This window comes from Grampus griseus (genome assembly GCF_964374135.1).
Source record: "Grampus griseus genome assembly, chromosome: X".
In the NCBI taxonomy this organism is placed as follows: Eukaryota; Metazoa; Chordata; class Mammalia; order Artiodactyla; family Delphinidae; genus Grampus; species Grampus griseus.
Window position 1 is genome coordinate 64,589,404 of NC_138999.1, and position 20,670 is coordinate 64,610,073.

Here is a 20,670-nt window from a genome sequence, read left to right on the forward strand (position 1 = left end):
AAAGTAAAGGTAATCAAGACTGCTACTAGCATGAGGAATGACATACAGATCAATGGAATAAAACTCAGAGTCAAGAAATAAACCTGTCTCTTTGGTCAACTAATTTTTAGCAAGGGTACCATGAACAGTGAATGGGGAAAGAACAGTCTTCTCAACTGGTAGACTGAAGTTGGACCTTTACCTCATACTAAATGTAAAAATTAACTCAAAATGCATGAAAGAACTAACTGTAAGAGCTAAAACTATATAATTCTTTGAAGGAAACATAGGGGTAAATAGTCATAGACTTGGATTTGGCAATGGTTTCTTAGATATAACACTAAAGGCATAAGTAACAAAAGAAAAAAAAATAAAATTGGACTTCATCAAACTGAAAACCTTTTCCGCATCAAAGAATACTACCAAGAGAATGAAAAGACAATGAAAAGAATGAGAAAATATTTATAAGGCATGTATCTGATAAGGGCCTGGTATGCAGAAAAAGCTTTTTTAATTAAAAATAATTTTTTTAAGTTTTTCAACTCAATAACAAAAAGACAAATGGGCAAAGGACCTGAATAAACATTTTTCCAAAGATATACAAATGGCCATGAAAAAATGGTCAACATTATTAGTCATTAGAGAAATACAAATCAAAATCAAAATGAGATACCATTTCACACCCACTAGGATGGCTATAATTCAACAACAACAACAACAAAAACAAGTGTTGGTAAAGATGTGGGGAAATCAGAAACCTTGAACACTACTTCTTGAGAATGTAAAATAGTGCAGCCAGTGTAGAAAAGACTTTGGTGGATCCTCAATACATTAAACTTAGAATTGCCATATGGCCCAATAATTCCATTCCTAACTAAATATTCAAAAGAATTAAAAACAGATGTTTAAAGAAATGAAAACTTGTATATGAATGTTCATAGCAGCACTATTCACAATAGCCAAAAGGAGAAAACAACTCAAATATCTATGAATTAATGAATAATCAAAATGTGGGTATTATCCATGAAATGGAATATTATTAGGCCACAAAAAGGAATACAGCACTGACACTTGCTACAACTTGGATGAACCTTAAAAACATGCTATGCGAATGAAGCCAGTCACAAAAGACCACATATTATATGACTCTATTTATATGAAAGATCCAGAATAGGTCAATCATACAAACAAAGTAGATTAGTGATTGCTTAGGGGTAAAGAGGTAGAAAGGGGGTTAGCAGAGCGACAGCTAAAGGGTACAGGGTTTCTTTGGTGTTGATTAATATGTTTGAAAATTGACTATGGTGATAGTTACACAACTCTGAAAATGTACTAAAAACCATTGAATTGTACACTTTAAATGGGTAAACTGCACGATATGTGAATCATAACTCAATAACGCTGTTTAAAAAAAACAGCGAAAAAAATTTTGCTACAACTGCAGCAACAAACACCACATTTATATGGATAAGGACAAAAAGAAAGGACAGAAAAAATAGATATATTAGGGTTGTGGGTCTGGGTAATATTGTTTTCTTCTATTGTTAAAATGTATATACGATATGTTTAAATGAATGTTTTTAAAATTATGATATATAAATGTAACTCACCCTTATAAATAAGAGGTTTATCTTTATCTTCTGTCTTCTCCCTACTAGCCAATTCAAGAAAATCTTCAATCAGGTCCAGAGATATGAGAGACTGGCTGAAAACAAGGCTAAAAAGACAAGTTAGTATTCATGGATTAGAAGATTCACAAACAACATGATTCTAATCTAAACCTCAGTAAATATCCAAAAGAATTAAAAATTAGAAATCTGTAGAAATTAAAAAGCTGATTCTAAAGTTTATATGGGTATGCCAAGCACACAGAGTAGCCAAAACAATTTTGAAAGGAAAAAAGTTGGAGGCCTAACTCTACATGATTTCAACACAAAGCTAGTGTAATCAAAATAGTGTAGTACTGAGGAGACCAACACAAATCAGTGGAACAGAATATAGTCCCGATATAAAGCTACACTATAGTTAATTGGTTTGTGACAAATAGGCAAAAGCAATTCAATGGAAAAAATTAGTATTTTTAACAATGGTCTTGGCAAAATTGGATATTCATATGCTAAAAAAATGAATTTCCGCCTAAGCTTCAGCTGCACAAATAGGGAATAGAAGAATCTGATTTGACAAAAGTTCTTCTTAAAAAAAAAAGTCTTAGTTGACCACAAGTCAATATGAACCAATAGTGTTATTTGGATGTTGGAAAACTGCTCCATCAGACTGCAGGAATGGAAAGATAGGGTCCAGAATAAACAAGAACCAGCGTCACTATAATTCTGTGTTAATAAAAATTCAGCTGAAGTGTTTGTGACCATATTTTGAGATAAGTGCTAAAAAGATGAAGTATATTCAAGACCATGTCAGGACTGAAATTATGCCATATAAAGAACAGATAAAACAACTGAGAAGAAAAAGCTAAAAGTGACGAGAGATAAACCCACCATTATCTGAAGAGACAATTGAAATAGTAGTAGTGATGTCTGCAACCTACTTTGAAAGGCATCAGGAAAATAAGATGGATGATGTATAGATATGTAATAAATGAAGTATGATAAAATATAGAATATAGTATAGATTCTAGGAGACAGGTATATAGGTATTCACTCTAAAAATTCTTTCTACTTTTTGTTATGTTTGAAAATTTCCATAATGAAATGCTGGACAAATAAAGAATAGTGGTAATCACAATTCCAGAAATGCAGTTTTATAGTCTTAACGTTGATAACACCTATCAGTTGGGTTAATAACTAAAAATGATCATTATAACAGTATTTTTAAAAAGCAGTAGATATATTCTATTTTAGACCAGGGGGAAAGAGCTATAGGAAGAGTATAAACTAAAGATAAGGATCCATTTTCTAACACTTTGAAGTATTCAACTATAGGGAGCCTTCTGAGATGCAAAATATTCTACCCAGGAGAGATCAGGAGAACATTCATGATGAACATGGTAGAAGAGATTCTTGAACTGGTTAGGAAATTAAAAGACTACTAAAATTTCCCCTATACTCATAAAATTCTTGTATGGTATCCAATAAAAATTAACTTTGAACTACAGAAGTTAATAGATAAAAAAGCATAAGCATGTCTAGAGCATTAATCTCTCTTGGTCTTTCAGGAACTCTGAGCTCAAATATCCACTTTCTACTTGACATCTCTCACGGACATCTAATAGGCCTTGGAAACTTAACAAAGCCAGAGCAGGACTCCTTACTACCTCTAATAAACTTACTTCTCCCTTAATCTTCTCCATTTTAGTAAATAACACCATAATCTACCAGTCACTTAGGGGGAAAGCCTGAGGGTCATCTTTGACTACTCTCTCCTTCTTACTGCCCTGCATTAAATCTACCAAGTACTGTTGTTTCTACTCCAAAACATACCCTTCATCTCCACTACTACTACTCCATTCCAAGCCAACATCACCCCTTATCTGAACTACTTGTTTCTGTATAAGTGGCAATATGTAACAAAAATAACTTACAGTGAGTACTTATTAGATGCCAGGTGAAGGAGTTAATTAAAAAGAAATAAAACAGTTTGTGTCTTCAAACAACTCACTATCCAGCGAAAAGACACAAGTACATCAGAATGTGTTAAGTGTAGAGTAGAGGTATATTAAAAGGTGGTATGAAAATATAACAGAGCTACCTCTTTCCAGGAAAGTTAAAGAAACTAAATTTGACATTTTTTTAAGATAGAAGATTGTTTTATTTTAGCCTTATGTTAAAGTGCTTAAATTTTTTAACAAAAAAATGGTTATATTAAAAGCATTATATTTTTAAAATATTTTATGACCAGAACTTGGGATCTTATAAAAGCCTAAACAGCAGGTCTGGTTCAAAACTTTAAAAGTATGTTTTTTAAATAATAAAATGAAGGATAAGATTGGGGGTTGGAATCCAGGGAAGGGAAAGGGGGCACAAATGCTAGAAGTAAAATAAACAGGAACAAAAAACAAAGGAGAAATAATAAAGAGAGTAGTCAAAGAGGTGAAATAAAGTCTGAGAGGTGTCCACTAGATTTGGAAATTAGAAGGTCATTAAGTGACTTTAGGGGGGAAAACTCAGTAAAGTAATAGGGTAGAAGCCACACCGCATGGATTGAAAAATGATTCTGAAAGTGATGAAATACAAACATCAACTAGAGACTTGGCTCAAGGAAATAAGTTCAAGATACTATAGCCAGAAGGGGAAAACAGCACTGAAGAAATAACCAGAATATGTACTCAGAAACAGTGACTAAGAAGGAAGATAGCTGTCACTACACTAACCATGAAATTACATCTTTAGAAAAGAAGAAAACAAAATAGATTGCTTTAAATAAATTGTTTAAACAATAAAAATGTTATCAAAATGTTCATATAATAAAAATAGGAAAAGAACTTACACTTTATCCCCAATTTCCTCTGCCATTCGAAGAATTTCAAAGAGAAGTACCATTTTTCCAGAATGCTCTAAAACCTCAGCATCAGCATCTGTAACAAAATCTTTGTACCAGTCTGGAGCTGGGCTGCTTGGATTAGAAGAGGAAGTAGCTTTACCTAAACAAAATAAATGAAACATAAATAAGTAGGCAAATAAGGGAAGAAGCTGAAAGACTCCAGAGAGGGATTAAGACAGAGATTAAGAGAAAGACATATAGACCAACCAACCCAGGGAGAGAGTGAGAAAGAAAGAGATTGGTAAGGATGTGGGAGATGGGTGCAACACACACACACACACACACACACACACACACACAGAAGGAGAGAGAGAAAAAAGACAACCCTAGGAGAGAAAGAGCTCTATACTCTGAGAGAAAGACACAAGATGGGGGAGGTAAGGTAGAGGGGACCCTGGAAGAGGGAGGTAAAGAGACAGAGAATCAGAAAGACACACAAAGGCACATATAAACATACACATATGTACACAGAGGAAGAAAGACATGGGGGAGGGGCACCAAGTGAGACAGTAAGCAAGAGACAGACCCTGAGAAAGTGCAAGTATGAGAAACAGAACGTGGGGGCAGGAGGGCTCAGAAAGACAGAGACCCAAAGAGATGAAGCCCCTCAGGTCCTGAGACAGTATAACCCCCAAAGCATACCCCAAGAGATAAGGACCAGGAGAGAAAGACCTAGAGACCCAAAGAGAGAGGAAGAGAGGAAAAGAAGAAGGGAAGGGAGTCTGACTCACGTAGAGATCAAGGGAGAAAAGATCTTAGGGGCCGGCAACATTTCACTGTGCTACTAGAATTCTGGAAAACTCAAACAAGGATTGATCCCAGCATCACCATATCATGTTAAATCATTTTGCTCTTACGTTCCCCACAAACTTTAATTATAAAAGGTGTAAACAGATTGCCAACAGACACATGAAAGAATGCTCAACATCATTAATCATTAGAGAAATGCAAATCAAAACTACAATGAGGTATTATCTCACACCGGTTGGAATGGCCATCAAAAAATCTACAAAAAATAAATGCTGGAGAGGGTGTGGAGAAAAGGGAACCCTCTTGCACTGTTGGTGGGAATGTAAATTGATACAGCCACTATGGAGAACAGTTTGGATGCTCCTTAAAAAACTAAAAATAGAACTACCATACGACCCAGCAATCCCACTACTGGGCATATACCCTGAGAAAACCATAATTCAAAATAGCCAGGACATGGAAGCAACCTAAGTGTCCATCAACAGATGAATGGATAAAGAAGATGTGGCACATATATACAATGGAATATTACTCAGCCATAAAAAGGAACAAAACTGAGTTATTTGTAGTGAGGTGGATGGACCTAGAGACTGTCATACAGAGTGAAGTAAGAAAGAAAAACAAATACTGTATGCTAACACATATATATGGAATATAAAAAAAATGGTCATGAAGAACCTAGGGGCAAGATGGGAATAAAGATGCAGACCTACTAGAGAATGGACTTGAGGGTATGGGGAGGGGGAAGGGTAAGCTGGGACAAAGTGAGAGAGTGCCATGGACATATATACACTACCAAACGTAAAACAGATAGCTAGTGGGAAGCAGCCATATAGCACAGGAAGATCAGCTCGGTGTTTTGTAACCACCTAGAGGGGTGGGATAGGGAGGATGGGAGGGAGGGAGATGCAAGAGGGAAGAGATATGGGGACATATGTATATGTATAACTGATTCACTTTGTTATAAAGCAGAAACTAACACACCATTGTAAAGCAATTATACTCCAATAAAGATGTTAAAAAAAAAGGTGTAAGAAGAGAATAACAAAATAATCTATGAAAGATATAAACAGTTCAGTTTAAAATAAGGAATGTACAGGTTTAACCTGTTTCTGTATCTTCTCTCAATTGCCTTTTAATGCAAAGTACTTTAAATTTTTATATATTTTGTTATAAAATATTTTACATATTCAGAAAAGTATACAGAATATAAAGAACAGCAGTGTTCCCATATCCCATCTTCATCAAATTTTAAAACGCGTTAAATCTACTTCTGATGCAACTGAAGCCTAATATGTGACCCTAACCAATACTGTTCTCTTCTTTCTCCCCTTCTTTTGGAAAAGTAATAAAACCCTAAACTTTATATTTACTATTTATGTTGTTTTTACATTTTCACTACATTTGTATTAGTAAACTGTAATTATGTATCATGTTTTTAAACTGTATGTAAATGGTACCATACTGTTTGTACAATTTTACAACCTACTTTTTCACTGAATGGAGTTTTTCATTTTCCATTCAAAGTGAGACTTATTCAATAATTCTAACTGCCATATAGTATTCCACTGCATGAATATACCATAATTTATTAGTTCTCCTATTCATAGACATTTAGATTATTTCTCATTTTTGGCTACTGTGAAATAACTGCAATGAAGACTCAGTGTTGTATTTTTCTAGAATGTTGTCTACTTCATCTAAGTTTAAAATTTTCTGTTATAAAATTATGCTCATGACTCATATCATATTAAACATACCTACTTTATATTCTTATCAAATAGTTCTAATATCTGTGGTTCTTGACAATCTGATCATGTTGTTTGTTTTAACTTTGTCAGGCTGACTGATAACTTATTTTGTTGCTAACTTTTCCTAATGTTGATTGCTTCTTTAGGTACTCTATAACTTTTTCTTGTCATTTCACTTTCAATGTAGCTGTAATATGAGAGAATCCTCGGTAGCCTGGGTTGACATCATACAACTCCACAGTGATTCTGTATCTGCTTCTGTCAGATGCTCCAGGGGATCACCAACCCAGAATTACTTTTGAGGTTAGTATTTCAGCTTGAGATTTTTAGACTATGTAAATAATGTAAATTCAAACCATAAACCATGTGAGAGAAAGCCCATGATTATGAATCCAAGAAAACTATTTTTGAAACCCACAGCCCAGGGTGACACAGATAAGCTTCCTTGTCATCTCCTTATCATCTCCCTGGATTGATGGGAAAATTTTTTTCTATCCTATTCTTCTATGGAGTATGTACCTATGTTAAACAGATTCAGCTTAAATCTGAGTTCTAAGAACTCTCCACCTTATAGAGCGCTCAAGGCCTTGAATCTTACCCCTGAGTAGGTGAAAACCAAAGCTGCTACTCTCAAGACTAGCCTATCCCTAGAGCTTCCATAGCATACTTTCTTGAACTTACTGTTTATCGGTTCCTTCTTTTTAGGCTGGGTCCTGGTGATTTCCATTACTTTTACAGAGCTCATTATGCATTTGTATTTAAACCACAATAAACTATTGCCTAAATGTACCACATATTTTCACGATTCCATGCCTTTCCTTGAATGTCTTATATTACGTTCTCCCCCTCTTTTCTTGACCAACTTCCAGGCATATTTTACTATCCTTCAAGAGTCAACAAAAATTTCATCTTAGAAGAGCCTTCTTAAGAGGGTGACCCTTGGCTGTTGTCTGGGAACTTGAATGGTAAACCGTTCCCTGCACTGATTTTAAACTTTCCCTGAGAAGAAGGGATTGCTGCACCTCATCTAGGCACCTAGAAAGAAAATACCTGTTTTCGTTCTGGGAGTCTAGAATTTGGTAAGAGCCAGGCAGAAAGTGCCTATGTCACCAGTCCCCAGTAAAAACCTTGGGTACTTAGTCTCTAATGAGCTCCTCTGGTAGACAACACTTCACATAACTTGCTGCTGCCATAACTTGCTGCTGCAGAAATTAGTACATCCTGTGTGACTCCACTGCGATAGGACTCTTGGAAGGTTATGCCTGGTTTCCTCTGGACTTTGACCAATATGTGCCTTTTCCCTTTCCTGATTTTGCTTTGTACTCTTCTGTTGTAATAAACCATAGTCCTGAATATGACTATATGCTGAGTCCTATGAATCACCAAACCAGGGGGTAGCTTTGAGGAATCCTGACACGTAGCTTATCAAGCATATGCTAACTAAAATTCCTTTCTACAATTAGTCAACTGGCAAATAATCAGTGCCTTTGGGAATTTTGCAGTTCCACAGACTGAACACAACTTCAGCAATGGTTACCCAATTTAATTAAGGTAATTTATACACGGTAAAAGTGTAAGCAATTATAAAAAAAAAGCTGGCAGATAGTACAAATGTGGCAGCTAAATAAGAAGTGTAAAAGCTTAGCACAGGTGACAATTTCTGTGCAAATACAATACATTCATTCTAACTGTAATCCTGTTGGATATAATCACAACAGAGTAATCTCTAAAAAAAATAAAAAGTGACCCAGAGGGCTTCCCTGGTGGCGCAGTGGTTGAGAGTCCGCCTGCCGATGCAGGGGACACGGGTTCGTGCCCCGGTCCGGGAAGATCCCACATGCCGCGGAGAGGCTAGGCCCGTGAGCCATGGCCGCTGAGCCTGCGCGTCCGGAGCCTGTGCTCCGCAACGGGAGAGGCCACAACAGTGAGAGGCCCGCGTACCGGAAAAAAAAAAAGAAAAGTGACCCAGAAAAATATGGGCTACTCCAGTTCATAAATATCCTGAATAAATAATTAAAACCTACAAATAGATATTTCATGCTGAATATTCTTACTTCATCATCGACATGGATTAATCATTCCTCCTGTTATAACTCTGTACTGTGTATGCATACATGACAAGTAACAGTGAATTAATAAATCAAAGCCACTTCTAAATATCCACTCTGGATATCAAAAAATGCTTACAAGGCACAAAGGAAATACAAACAAATAGAAAGCAACACTTTTACCCCTAATTTCTTCAAGCAATTTAAATATATATTTAAACACCATATTTGCAGCAAGATACACTGTAGTTTTTTTTCTTATAATAACGAACTTTATTTTATTTTTTCGAACTTTATTTTATACCAGAATTCTACTACACAAGAATATTGGGAGGAGTCACTGGAAATGCAGATTATTGTTAAATGCAACTTAAAAAATACTCTCCCCATCCCATTTAGGTAGCACAGATGTTTCTATGCTTACTAAACTCACTGGTGCTATTGGAAATGCAACATATTTGCCAGTCTAGTGAAGAACACTCCCCACCAGACCAAGCACCTCTGAAGACCAGGCCCCTTTGCTTTTCCTTTGATTTCTGGTGTCAGCATATTGATATGCACCACGTATTTTTGAATCAATAGAATGACTGAAAGAATTAGGCTATAAATTCATCTATCAATCAATCAATCAATCACCATCATCAATGTCTTCAAAATGTATCCCAAAGTAAAAGACCAGCAGAACCAAAGAATCAGAGATACTTCTTACCACCTCCTAAAACTGAAACTCTTTCCTGACTCCACCCCCTTTTCAGGCTACCACCTCACCCCTTAACTCTTCTTACCTTTTCTTAAATTGAAGTGCAGTTAATTTACTATGTTGTATTAGTTTCAGATGTACAGTAAAGTGATTCAGTTACATATATATATATATTCTTTTTCTGATTCTTTTCCCTTATAGGTTATTATAAAATATTGAGTATAGCTCCCAGTGTCATACAGTAGGTCCTTGTTGATCATCTATTTTATATATAGTAGTGTGTATATGTTAATCCCAAACTAATTTATTCCTCCTCCCCTTTCCCCTTTGGTAACCATGAGTTTGTTTTCTGTCTGTGGGTCTATTTCTGTTTTGTACATAAGTTCATTTGCATCATTTTTCTTTTTTGATCTTCCACATATAAATGATATCATATGGTATTTGTCTTTCTCTTTCTGATTTACTTCACTTAGTATGATAATCTCTAGGTCCATCCATGTTGCTGCAAATGGCATTATTTCATTCTTTTTTCTGGCTCAGTAATATTGCACTGTATACATATGTATGTGTGTGTTTATGTATACACACACACACACATGCACGCACACACACACACACCCCCCACATCTTCTTTATCCATTCATTTGTTGATGGACATTTAGGTTCCTTTCATGTCTTGGTTATTGTAAATAGTGCTGCAATGAACACTGGGGTGCATGTATCTTTTCAAATTATGTTTTTCTCTGGATACATGCCCAGGACTGGGATTGCAGGATCATATGGTATCTCTATTTTTTAGTTTTTTAAGGAACCTCCATCACCTCACACCAGTCAGAATGGCCATCATAAAAAAGTCTACAAATAATAAATGCTGGAGAGGGTGTGGAGAAAAAGGAACTCTCCTACACTATTGGTGGGAATGTAAATTCATACAGCCACCATGGAGAACAGTATGGAGATTCCTTAAAAAACTACACTGTAGGGCTTCCCTGGTGGTGCAGTGGTTAAGAATCCACCTGCCAATTCAGGGGACATGGGTTCAAGCCCTGGTCTGGGAAGATCCCACATGTCGCAAAGCAACAAAGCCCGTGCGCTACAACTACTGAGACTGCACTCTAGAGCCCATGAGCCACAACTACTGAGCCCGCGTGCCACAACTACTGAAGCCCGCATGCCTAGAGTCTGTGCTCCACAACAAGAAAAAACACCGCAACTAGAGCCCCGCCCACTGCAACTAGAGAAAGCCTGTGTGCAGCAATGAAGACCCAACACAAACAAAAATAAATAAATAAAATTTTAAAAACCTACACTGTAGTTTTAGAAATAAAGGTAGAACATCATTAAAATATTATATGTATAAATAGTAGTACTAGTAGAATGGTAAACTCTGTAAGTGTATTTTGCACATTGATATAACCCAAGCTTCTTGAGCTGTCCCAGGCACATAGTAAGAACACAATAAACATTTGTTGAATGAATAAATATGGTATGTTAATGCTAATATTATGGTCCTATATCATATACCAAGATTCTATCACAAAAGATTATATCCATACAATAAATTATATACATTTTGTTTTTAAATTACGTTACAATTAACATACAATATATTAGCTTCAGGTGCACCACACAGTGATTAGATGTTTTTATACAGTATGCAATGATAACCACAATAAGACCAGTTATCATCCATCACCATATTTTTCAATATTACTGACTACATTCCCTATGTGTACATTAAATGTCTGTGACTTATTAATTTTATAGCTGGAAGTTTGTACCACTTAACTCCCTTTACCTATTTCATCCATCCCCCCAAGATGCACCCCCTTCTGCCAACCACCAGTTTGCTCTAGATATCAACGAGTCTGCTCCTATTTAGTTTAGTTTGTTTGTTTTGTTTTTTACATTCCACATATAAGTTAAATCATACAGTCTTTGTTTTTCTTGGTCTGACTTATTTCACTTACCATAATACCCTGCAAGTTGATCCACGTTGCCATAAAGGCAAGATTTCATTCTTTCTTATGGCTGAGTAGTATTCCATTACACACACACACACACACACACACACACACACACACCCCTTCTTTATCCATTCATCTACTGATGGACACTTAACGTTGCTTCCGTATCTTGGCTACTGTAAACAGTGCTGCAATGAACATGGGAGTACACATATATTTTCAAATTAGTGTGTTTGTATTCTTCAGATAAATACCCAGAAGTGGAAATGCTGCATCATATGGCATATGGTAGTTCTACTTTTAATTTTTTGAGGAACCTCCATGGTTTTCATAATAGCTGCAACAATTAACATTCCCACCAACAGTGCACAACAGTACCCTTTTCTCCACATCTTCACCAACACTTGTTGTTTCTTGCTTTTTGATAACAGCCATTCTGACAGGTGTGAGGTTGTATCTCACTGTGCTTTTGATTTGCATTCTGCTGATGATTAGTGATGTTGAAGGCCTTCCCATGTTCCTGTTGACCATCTATCTGTATGTCTTCTTTGGAAAAATGTCTATTCAGGTTCTCTGCCCAGTTTTTAATCTGGTTGTTTTTTGATATTGAGTTGTATGAGTTATTTATATATTTTGGATATCAACCCCTTATGGGATATATCACATGTAAATATATTCTCCATTTAGTCCCATTAAACAAATGGGACTACTTTGATGTAGTCCCATTTGTTTAATTTTACTTTTGTTGCCCTTGCCTGAGGAAACAGATTCAAAAAAAAATATTTCTAAGACCCATGTCAAAGAGCGTACTGCCTATATTTTCTTCTAGGAATTTTAAAGTTTAAGGTCTTACATTTAAGTCCTTAATCCATTTTGAGTTTCTTTTTGTATATGGTGTAAGAAAGTGATCCAGTTTCATTCTTTTGCATATAGCTGTCCAGTTTTCCCAACACCATTTTATTTCAAGAGACTGTCTTTTCCCCACTGTATGTTCCTTCCCCCTTTGTTGTAGATTAATTGAACATATGAGCTTCAGTTTATTTCTGAATTTGCTACTGTGTTCCATTTATCTATGTGTCAGTTTTTGTGCTGGTACTATACTGTTTTGACTACTAAAGCTTTGTAGTATAATTTCAAGTCTGGAAGCATGTTATCTCCAGCTTTGTTCTTTCTCAAGATTGCTTTGGCTATTCGGGATCTTTTCTGTTCCATACAAATTTTAGGATTGTTCTCATTCAGTCAAAAATGCCACTGGTATTTTGACAGGAATTGCATTGAATCTGTAGATGGTTTTTGGTAGTATCAACATTTTAATGATATTGACTCTCCAATACATGAGCACTAAGTATATTTCCATTATTTTTGTGTCATCTTCCATTTTGTTCCTCAATATCTCATAGTTTTCAGAGTATAGGTCCTGTGCCTTGGTTAAATTGAAACCTAGATATTTTATTCTTTTTGATGCAATTGTAAATGGGAAAGTTTTCTTAATTTCTCTTTCTGCTAGTTCATTACTAGTGTACAGAAAAGCAACAGGTTTCCGTATATTTTTTTATGCTGAAACTTTACTGAATTTATTAGTTCTAATTGTTTTTTGGTAGAGTCTTTGGGGTTTTATACATATAGTATCATGTCATCTGCAAATAGTGACAGTTTTACTGCTTCCTTTCCAATCTGGATGCTTTTTCCCTTTTTCTTGCCTAATGGCTGGGGCCAGGACTTCCAATACTATATTGAATAAAACTAGTGAGAATCCATATCCTTGTCTTGCTCCTGATCTTAGAGGAAAAGCTTTCAGCTTTTCACCACTGAGTATATTACCTGTGGGTTTTTCATAAATGGCTTTTACTATGATGAGATACGTTCTGTCTGTACCCACTTTGTTGAAAGTTTTCATCATAAATGGATGCTGAATTTTATCAAATGCTTTTCCTGCATCTACTAAGATGATCATTTGATGTTATCCTTTGTTTTATTAATGTGGTATATCACATTGATTGATTTACAGATGTTAGACCATCCTCGTACCTCTGAGATAAATTTCATTGATCATGGTGTATGATCCTTTTAATGCATTTTAAAATTCAGTTTGCTAATATTTTGTTAAAGATGTTTGCATCTGTGTTCATCAGGGACATTAGCCTGTAGACTATTTTTTTGGTGGTGTCTTTGTCTCATTTTGGTATCAGGGTAACACTGGCCTCATAAAATGAGTTTGGAAGTGTTCCTTCCTTTTCACTTTTTTGGAAAATATATTTTCCAAAATATATTTTGGAAAATATATTTTCTTTAAATGTTCGAGATAATTCGCCTGTGAAGCCATCTGGACCTGGACTTTTGTTTTTAAACTACAGATTCAATATTGTTACTAGTAATAGATCTATTCAGATTTTCTATTTCTTCATGATTCAGTCTTGGAAAATTGTGCATTTCTAGGTATTTATCCATTTCTCCCAGGTTGTCTAATTTGTTGACACACAATTGTTCATAGTAGTCTCTTATGATCCTTTGTATTTTGGTGGTGTTGGTTGTAACTTCTCTTCTTTCATTTCTGATTTTATTTATTTGAGCTCTCTCTCAATGGGTCTGGCTAAATATTTGATTTTGTTTATCTTTTCAAAGAAACAACACTTATTAGTTTCATTGAATTTTCCTTTTTTTTAAAGACTCAACTTCAGTTATTTCCACTCTGATCTTCATTATTTCGTTCCTTTCACAAACTTTGGGTTTTGCCTTTACTTCTTCTTCTTGTTCCTTTAAATGTACGTTTACATGGTTTATTTGACATTTTTCTTATTTCTTCTAGTAGGCCTGTACCACTATAAATTTTCCTCTTAGAACTGCTTTTGCTGCACCCCATAGATTTTGTAATGGTGTTTCCATTTGTCTCAAAGTATTTTTTTATTTCCTCTTTCATTTCTTCGTTGATCTATTGCTTGTTTAGTAGCATGATTTTTAGCCTCCCCATATTATTGCTTTTTCCAGTTTTTTCTTGTACTTGATTTCTAGTTTCATATCACTGTGATCTGAAAAGATGCTTGATATGATTCCAATCTTCTTAAATTTATTAAGACTTGTTTTGTGACCTAACATGTGATCTATCCTGGACAATGTTCCATTTTGTGACCTAACATGATCTATCCTAGAGAATGTTCCATGTGCAATTGAAAAGAATATGTATTCTGCTGCTTTTGGATAAAATGTTCTATATTTATCTATTAAATGCATCCGGTCAAATACCAGATTTAAGGCCAGTGTTTCCTTACCGATTTAGTGTCTAGATGATCTATCCACTGATGTAAGTGGGGTATTAAAGTCCCCTATTATTACCGTATCACTGTCAATTTCTCCCTTTATTTCCATTGATACTTTCTTTATATATTTAGACACTCCTATGTTGGGTGCATGAATATTTACAAATGTTATATCCTCTTGTTTGGATTGACTCCATTTACACTATGGCATGCTCTTCCTTGTCTTTTGTTATAGTTTTTGTTTTAAAGTCTATTTTGTCTGACATGAGTATTGCCACCCCAGCATTCTTTACTTTTCAATCTGCATGGAATATCTTTTTCTATCCCCTCACTTTCAGTTTATGTGTGTCTTTAGATCTGAGGTGAGTCTCCTACAGGCAGCATATAGATGGGTCATGCTTTTTTATCCATTCAGCTACCCTATGTCTTTTGATTGGAGCATTTAGTCCATTCACATTTAAAATAATTATTGGCAGGTATATACTTATTGCCATTTTTTTTTACTTGGTTTCTGGTTGTGTTTTTAGTTCTTCTCTGTTCCAGTCTTACTCTCTTCATTTCTTCCCTTATCGTTTGATGGATTCCTTTAGTTTTATGTTTGGATCCCTTTCTCTTTATTTTTTTGTGTATCCATTGTAGGTGTTTTTGATTTGTGGTTATCATGAGGTGTGTGTATGGGTATGTATGTATGTATGTATGTGTATATACATCAACCTATATATATATACCCAATTATTTTAAGCTGACAGTCACTTTAAGTTTGAAGGCATTCTAAAAGCACTACATTTTGCTCTTTCCCTTCAGCATGCCTCTGAAAATCCTGTTGTCACCATGGGCTGCTGCCATGCCTGGTATTACTAGTATTGTAAGAACAATCTGTACCCAGAGTCTTGCTTCTGCCAAGGTGACCCTGATGCCAAGATCCACATCTTTTACCTGGGGTAGAAGAAGGCAAAAGTTCCCACTCTGTGGCTACATGGTGTCAAATGAGTATGAGCAGTTCTCCACTGGAGGCTGCCCATATTTCTGCCAACAAGTACATGGTGAAAAGCTGTGGCAAAGATGGTTTTCACATCCAAACACATCTCCACCCCTTCTACATCATCCACATCAACAAGACATTCTCCTGTGCTGAGGCTGACAAGCTCTGGGTAGGTATGTAGGGTGCCTCTGGAAAGCCCCAGGGCACAGTGGCCACAGTACACACTTGTCAAGTCATCATGTCCATCCCCACCAAGCTGAAGAACAAGGAGCATGTGGTTGAGGCCCTATACAGGGCCAAGTTCAAGTTCCCTGGCCACCAGAAGATTCACATGTCCAAGAGTGGGGATTTACTAAGTTTAAAGTCGATGAATTTGAACATGTGGTGGCAGAAAAGTGACTTAACCCAGTTGGCTGTGGGGTTAAATACATCCTTAATCACAGCCCCTTGGACAAATGGCAGGCCCTGCACTCACAAGAGCCTTGGTGTTGTTGTCCATTCCTTGCTCATGCCCACCAATAAATCCTACTTTCCTGTCTGTCAATCAATCAAAAAAAGCACTCCATTTTCACTCGCCTGTCACGTTTTATTTTTTGTTGTTATATTTTACTTCTTTTTATTTTGTGTATCCCTTAACTACTTACTTCAGTTACAGCTGATTTTTTTTACTACTTGTCTTTAAACCTTCATACTAGCTTTTTAAAGTGACTGATTCAATTCCTTTACTATATATTCTCCTTCACCAGTGATTTTTTTTCCTTTCATATATTTTCTTATTTTTAGTTGTGATCTTTCCTTTTCCCCTTAAAGATAACCCTTTAATATTTCTTGTAAGGCCAGTTTATTGGTGATGAACTCCTTTCGTTTTTGCTTGTCTGAAAAACTCCTTATCTCCCCTTCAAGTCTGAATGATAACCTTGCCAGGTACAGTGTTCTTGACTGTAAGTTTTTATCCTCTCAGCACTTTAAATACATCATGGCACTCCTATCTGGCCCACAAAGTTTCTGCTTTAAAATTAGCTGATAGGCTTATGTGGTTTCGCTTGTATATGATTAGCTGTTTTTCTCTTGCTGTCTTTAAAATTCTCTTTCATTCTTAAATTTCTGCCATTTTAATTATGAGGTATCTTGGTATGGGTCTCTTTGGGTTCATCTTGTTTAGGATCTCTATGCTTCCTGTACCTGGATGTCTGTTTCCTTCCCTAGGTACGGATGATTTCCACCGTTATTTCTTCAAATAAGTTTTCTGTCCCTTTCTCTCTTCTCCTTCTGGGACCCCTACAATATAAATATTAGTATGGTTGATGTTTCACAGAGGTCCCTTAAACTCTCATTTTTAAAAATTCTTCCTTCTTGTTGCTATTCTTATGGGGTGATTTCTACTATTTTATCTACCAGATTACTTATCCCTTCTGTATCATCTCATCTGCTTCTGATTCCCTCTAGTGTATTTTTTATTTCAGTTACTGTATTGAGTTCTGATTCTTTCTTACATTTTCTAAGTCTTTGTTAAAGTTCTCACTGAGTTCCTCCAATCGTTCCCTGAGTTTGGTGAGCACGCTTATGACTGTTTCTTTGAACTCTTCTATCAGGTAAACTACTTATCTGTTTCATTAGCGTTTATTTTTTTCTGGGGTTTTATTTTGTTATTTTGTTTGGACCATATTCCTCTATCTCGTTACTTTGATCTTCTTTTGTGTTTCTATAAATTAGGTGAAACAGCTACCTCCCCTGATCTTGAAGAAGAGGCCTTGTGTGGGAACATTCCCTGTGTAGACTACTTGTGCCTAGAGACTTTGCCAGGCCAGATGGGGCTGCAGTGGGCACCAGTTGGGGTTAATCCCTGGGGACCACTATGCCCGAGGCTGCCTTGGTGGGACCACAGAACCTGGAGGAGGGCCCAGTCCAGAGGTAGCCCCCTGGGAAGTACTGCACCCAAGGCTGCCTTAGGAGGATAGCTGGAGCTGGAGAGGACCTGGTCCAGGGGCAGTCCCTGAAGAGTGCTGGGCCATAGGCTGCCTTGATGGGGCGGCTGGAGCTGGAGCAGATATGGGGCAGGAGGAGTCTGGGGAGGGAACTCCAAACAATAGTGATCACCACTGCCTCCTACCCAGGCAAGGGCTCCAACAGTTCCCTGTCATTTTGGCAGAAACTCTAGGGTTAGGAAACAGATTTCCTTTACATATACTGTAGGTGCCTTTAAAGTTTTTTCACTGTGTCCCAGGGTGAGTGTGTCTGCATTTGGATCCCTCAGCAATCCATCTCCCTACTGTAGATCACTGCGAAAGAGGAGGGGTTCCCATGGATACCATGTCTCTGACTTTCCTACCAGTTTCTATGTGGTTCTTCTATTGGCAGCACCAGTTCATTCAGCCCCCAGATCTTCTTCAAGAGAAAATGCATTGTGTTTAGGTGTAGATCACTGTGCTCAGGGGAGGAGGTGAGCATAGGGTCTTCCTGTGCCGTAACCTATCCAAGTCCACTCTATGTTTGTTTTCAAATATAATGCTCACTGATAAAGCTTACTCTGAAAACACAGGCATACCTCAGAGATGTTGCAGGTTTGGTTCCAGACCATCACAATAAAGCGAATTATCACAATAAAGCGAGTCACACAAATTTTTTGGTTTCCCACTACATATAAAAGTCAGGTCTACACTATTCTGTAGTCTATTAAGTGTACAATAGCATTATGTCTTAAAAAACAATGTATATACCTTAATTTAAAAATACTTTATTACTAAACAAATGCTTGCATCGTCTCGCTGAAGCAAGTCATAATCTTTTTGCTGGTGGAGGGTCTTGCCTCCATGTTGCTGGCTGCTGACTGGTCAGGGTGGTGGCTGCTGATGACTGGGGTGGCTGTGGCAATTTCTTAACATAAGACAACAATGAAGTTTGCTGAATCGATAATGGCTCTTCCTTTCATGAACGATCTCTCTGTAGCATGCAATGCTGTGTGACAGCATTTTACCCACAGTAGAATTTCTTTCAAAATGGGAGTCAATCTTCTCACACCCTGCAATGGATTTATCAACTAAGTTTATGAAATGTTCTAAATCCTCTGTTGTCATTTCCACCATCTTCACAGCATCTTCGCCAGGAGCAGATTCCATCTCAAGAAACCACTCTCTTTGCTCATCCATAAGAAGCAACTCTTCATCCATTAAAGTTTTATCATGAGATTGCAGCAATTCAGTCACATCTTCAGGCTCTTCTAATTCTAGTTCTCTTGCTATTTCCACCACATCAGCAGTGACTTCCTACCCTGAAGACTTGAACCCCTCAAAGTCATCCATGAGGGTTGGAATTCACTTCTTCCCAACTCCTGTTAATGTTGATATTTTGACCTCTTCCCATGAATCATGAATGTTCTTAATGATACCTAGAATGGTGAATCCTTTCCATAAGGTTTTCAATTGACTCTTCCCAGATCCATCAGTGGAATCACTGTCTATGGAAGCTATAGCCTTACAAAGTGTACTTCTTAAATAATAAGACTTGAGAGTTGAAATGACTCCTTGATCCATAGGCTGCAGAATGGATGTTGTGTTAGCAGGCTTGAAAACAACATTAATCTCGTTTTACATCTCCATCAGAGCTCTTGGGTGACCAAGAGCAGTAATATTTTAGAATTACTGTCAATGAGGAGAAATATTTTGAAAGGAATCTTTTTTTTTTTCTGACCAGTCGGTCTCAACAGTGAGCTTAAAACACTCAGTAAACCATGCTGTAAACAGATGTGAGGCCATCCAGGCTTTGTTGTTCCATTTATAGAGCACAGGCAGAGCAGATTTAGCATAATTCTTAAGGGCCCTGGGATTTTCCAAATGGTAAATGAGCAGTGGCTTCAACTTGAAGTCACCAACTACATTAGCTCCTAATAAGAGACTTAGCCTGTTCTTTGAAGCTTCAAAGCTAGGCATCGACTTCTCTCCAGCTATGAAAGCCCTAGATGGCATCTTCTTCCAATAGAAGGCTGTTTTGTCTACACTGAAAACCTGTTGTTTAGTGTAGCCACCTTCATGAAATACCTTAGCTAGATTCCTCTGGATGACGTGCTGCAGCTTCTACATCACCACATGCTGCTTCACCTTGCACTTTTATGTTATGGAGATGGCTTCTTTCCTTAAACCTCATGGAACCAACCTCCGTTAGCTTCAAACTTTTCTTCTGCAGCTTCCCCACCTCTCTCAGCCTTCATACAACTGAAGAGAGCTAAGCCTTACTCTGGATTAGGCTTTGGCTTACGAGAATGTTGTGGTTGGTTTGATCTTCTATCCAGACCACAACAACTTTCTCCATTATCAGAAATAAGGCTGTTTCACTTTCTTATCATTTGTGTGTTCACTGGAATAGCACTTTTAATTTCCTTCAAGAACTTTTCCTTTGAATTCACAACTTGGCTAACTGTTCGGCAAAGAGGCCTAGTTTTGGCCTATCTTGGCTTTTGACATGCCTTCTTCACTAAGCTTAATCATTTCTAGCTTTTGATTTAAAGTGAGAGACAAGCAAGTCTTCCTTTCACTTGAATACTTAGAGGCCACTGTAGTGCTATTAATTGGCCTGATTTCAATACTGTGTGTCTTAGGGGATAGGGAGGCCTGAGGAGAGGGAGAGAGATAAGGGAAAGGCCAGTTGGTGGATCAGTCAGAACCCACACAACACAAAATTTATCAATTAAGTTGCCTGTCTAACATGGGTGTAGTTCATGGCTCCCCAAAACAATTACAATAGTAACA

The 20,670-nt window shown here is 36.8% G+C and overlaps 1 protein-coding gene and 1 pseudogene across 2 annotated transcripts in view; one reads left to right on the plus strand and one right to left on the minus strand.

The window, feature by feature from the left end:
- The window catches only part of ATRX (ATRX chromatin remodeler), a gene marked incomplete at its 5' end in the record, with an annotated part of 197,408 nt that overhangs the window by 59,027 nt on the left and 117,711 nt on the right, over positions 1-20,670 (minus strand). The window contains 2 exons of the mRNA XM_082646836.1: positions 1,590-1,696; positions 4,423-4,576. Of these exons, the coding sequence (XP_082502962.1) occupies positions 1,590-1,696; positions 4,423-4,576 (261 nt within the window). The remainder of the gene's footprint in view (positions 1-1,589; positions 1,697-4,422; positions 4,577-20,670) is intronic.
- LOC309839429 (large ribosomal subunit protein uL16-like) lies at positions 4,845-16,450 on the plus strand (annotated as a pseudogene). Its single transcript has 2 exons — positions 4,845-4,853; positions 15,808-16,450. The product of its transcript is annotated as a large ribosomal subunit protein uL16-like (transcript).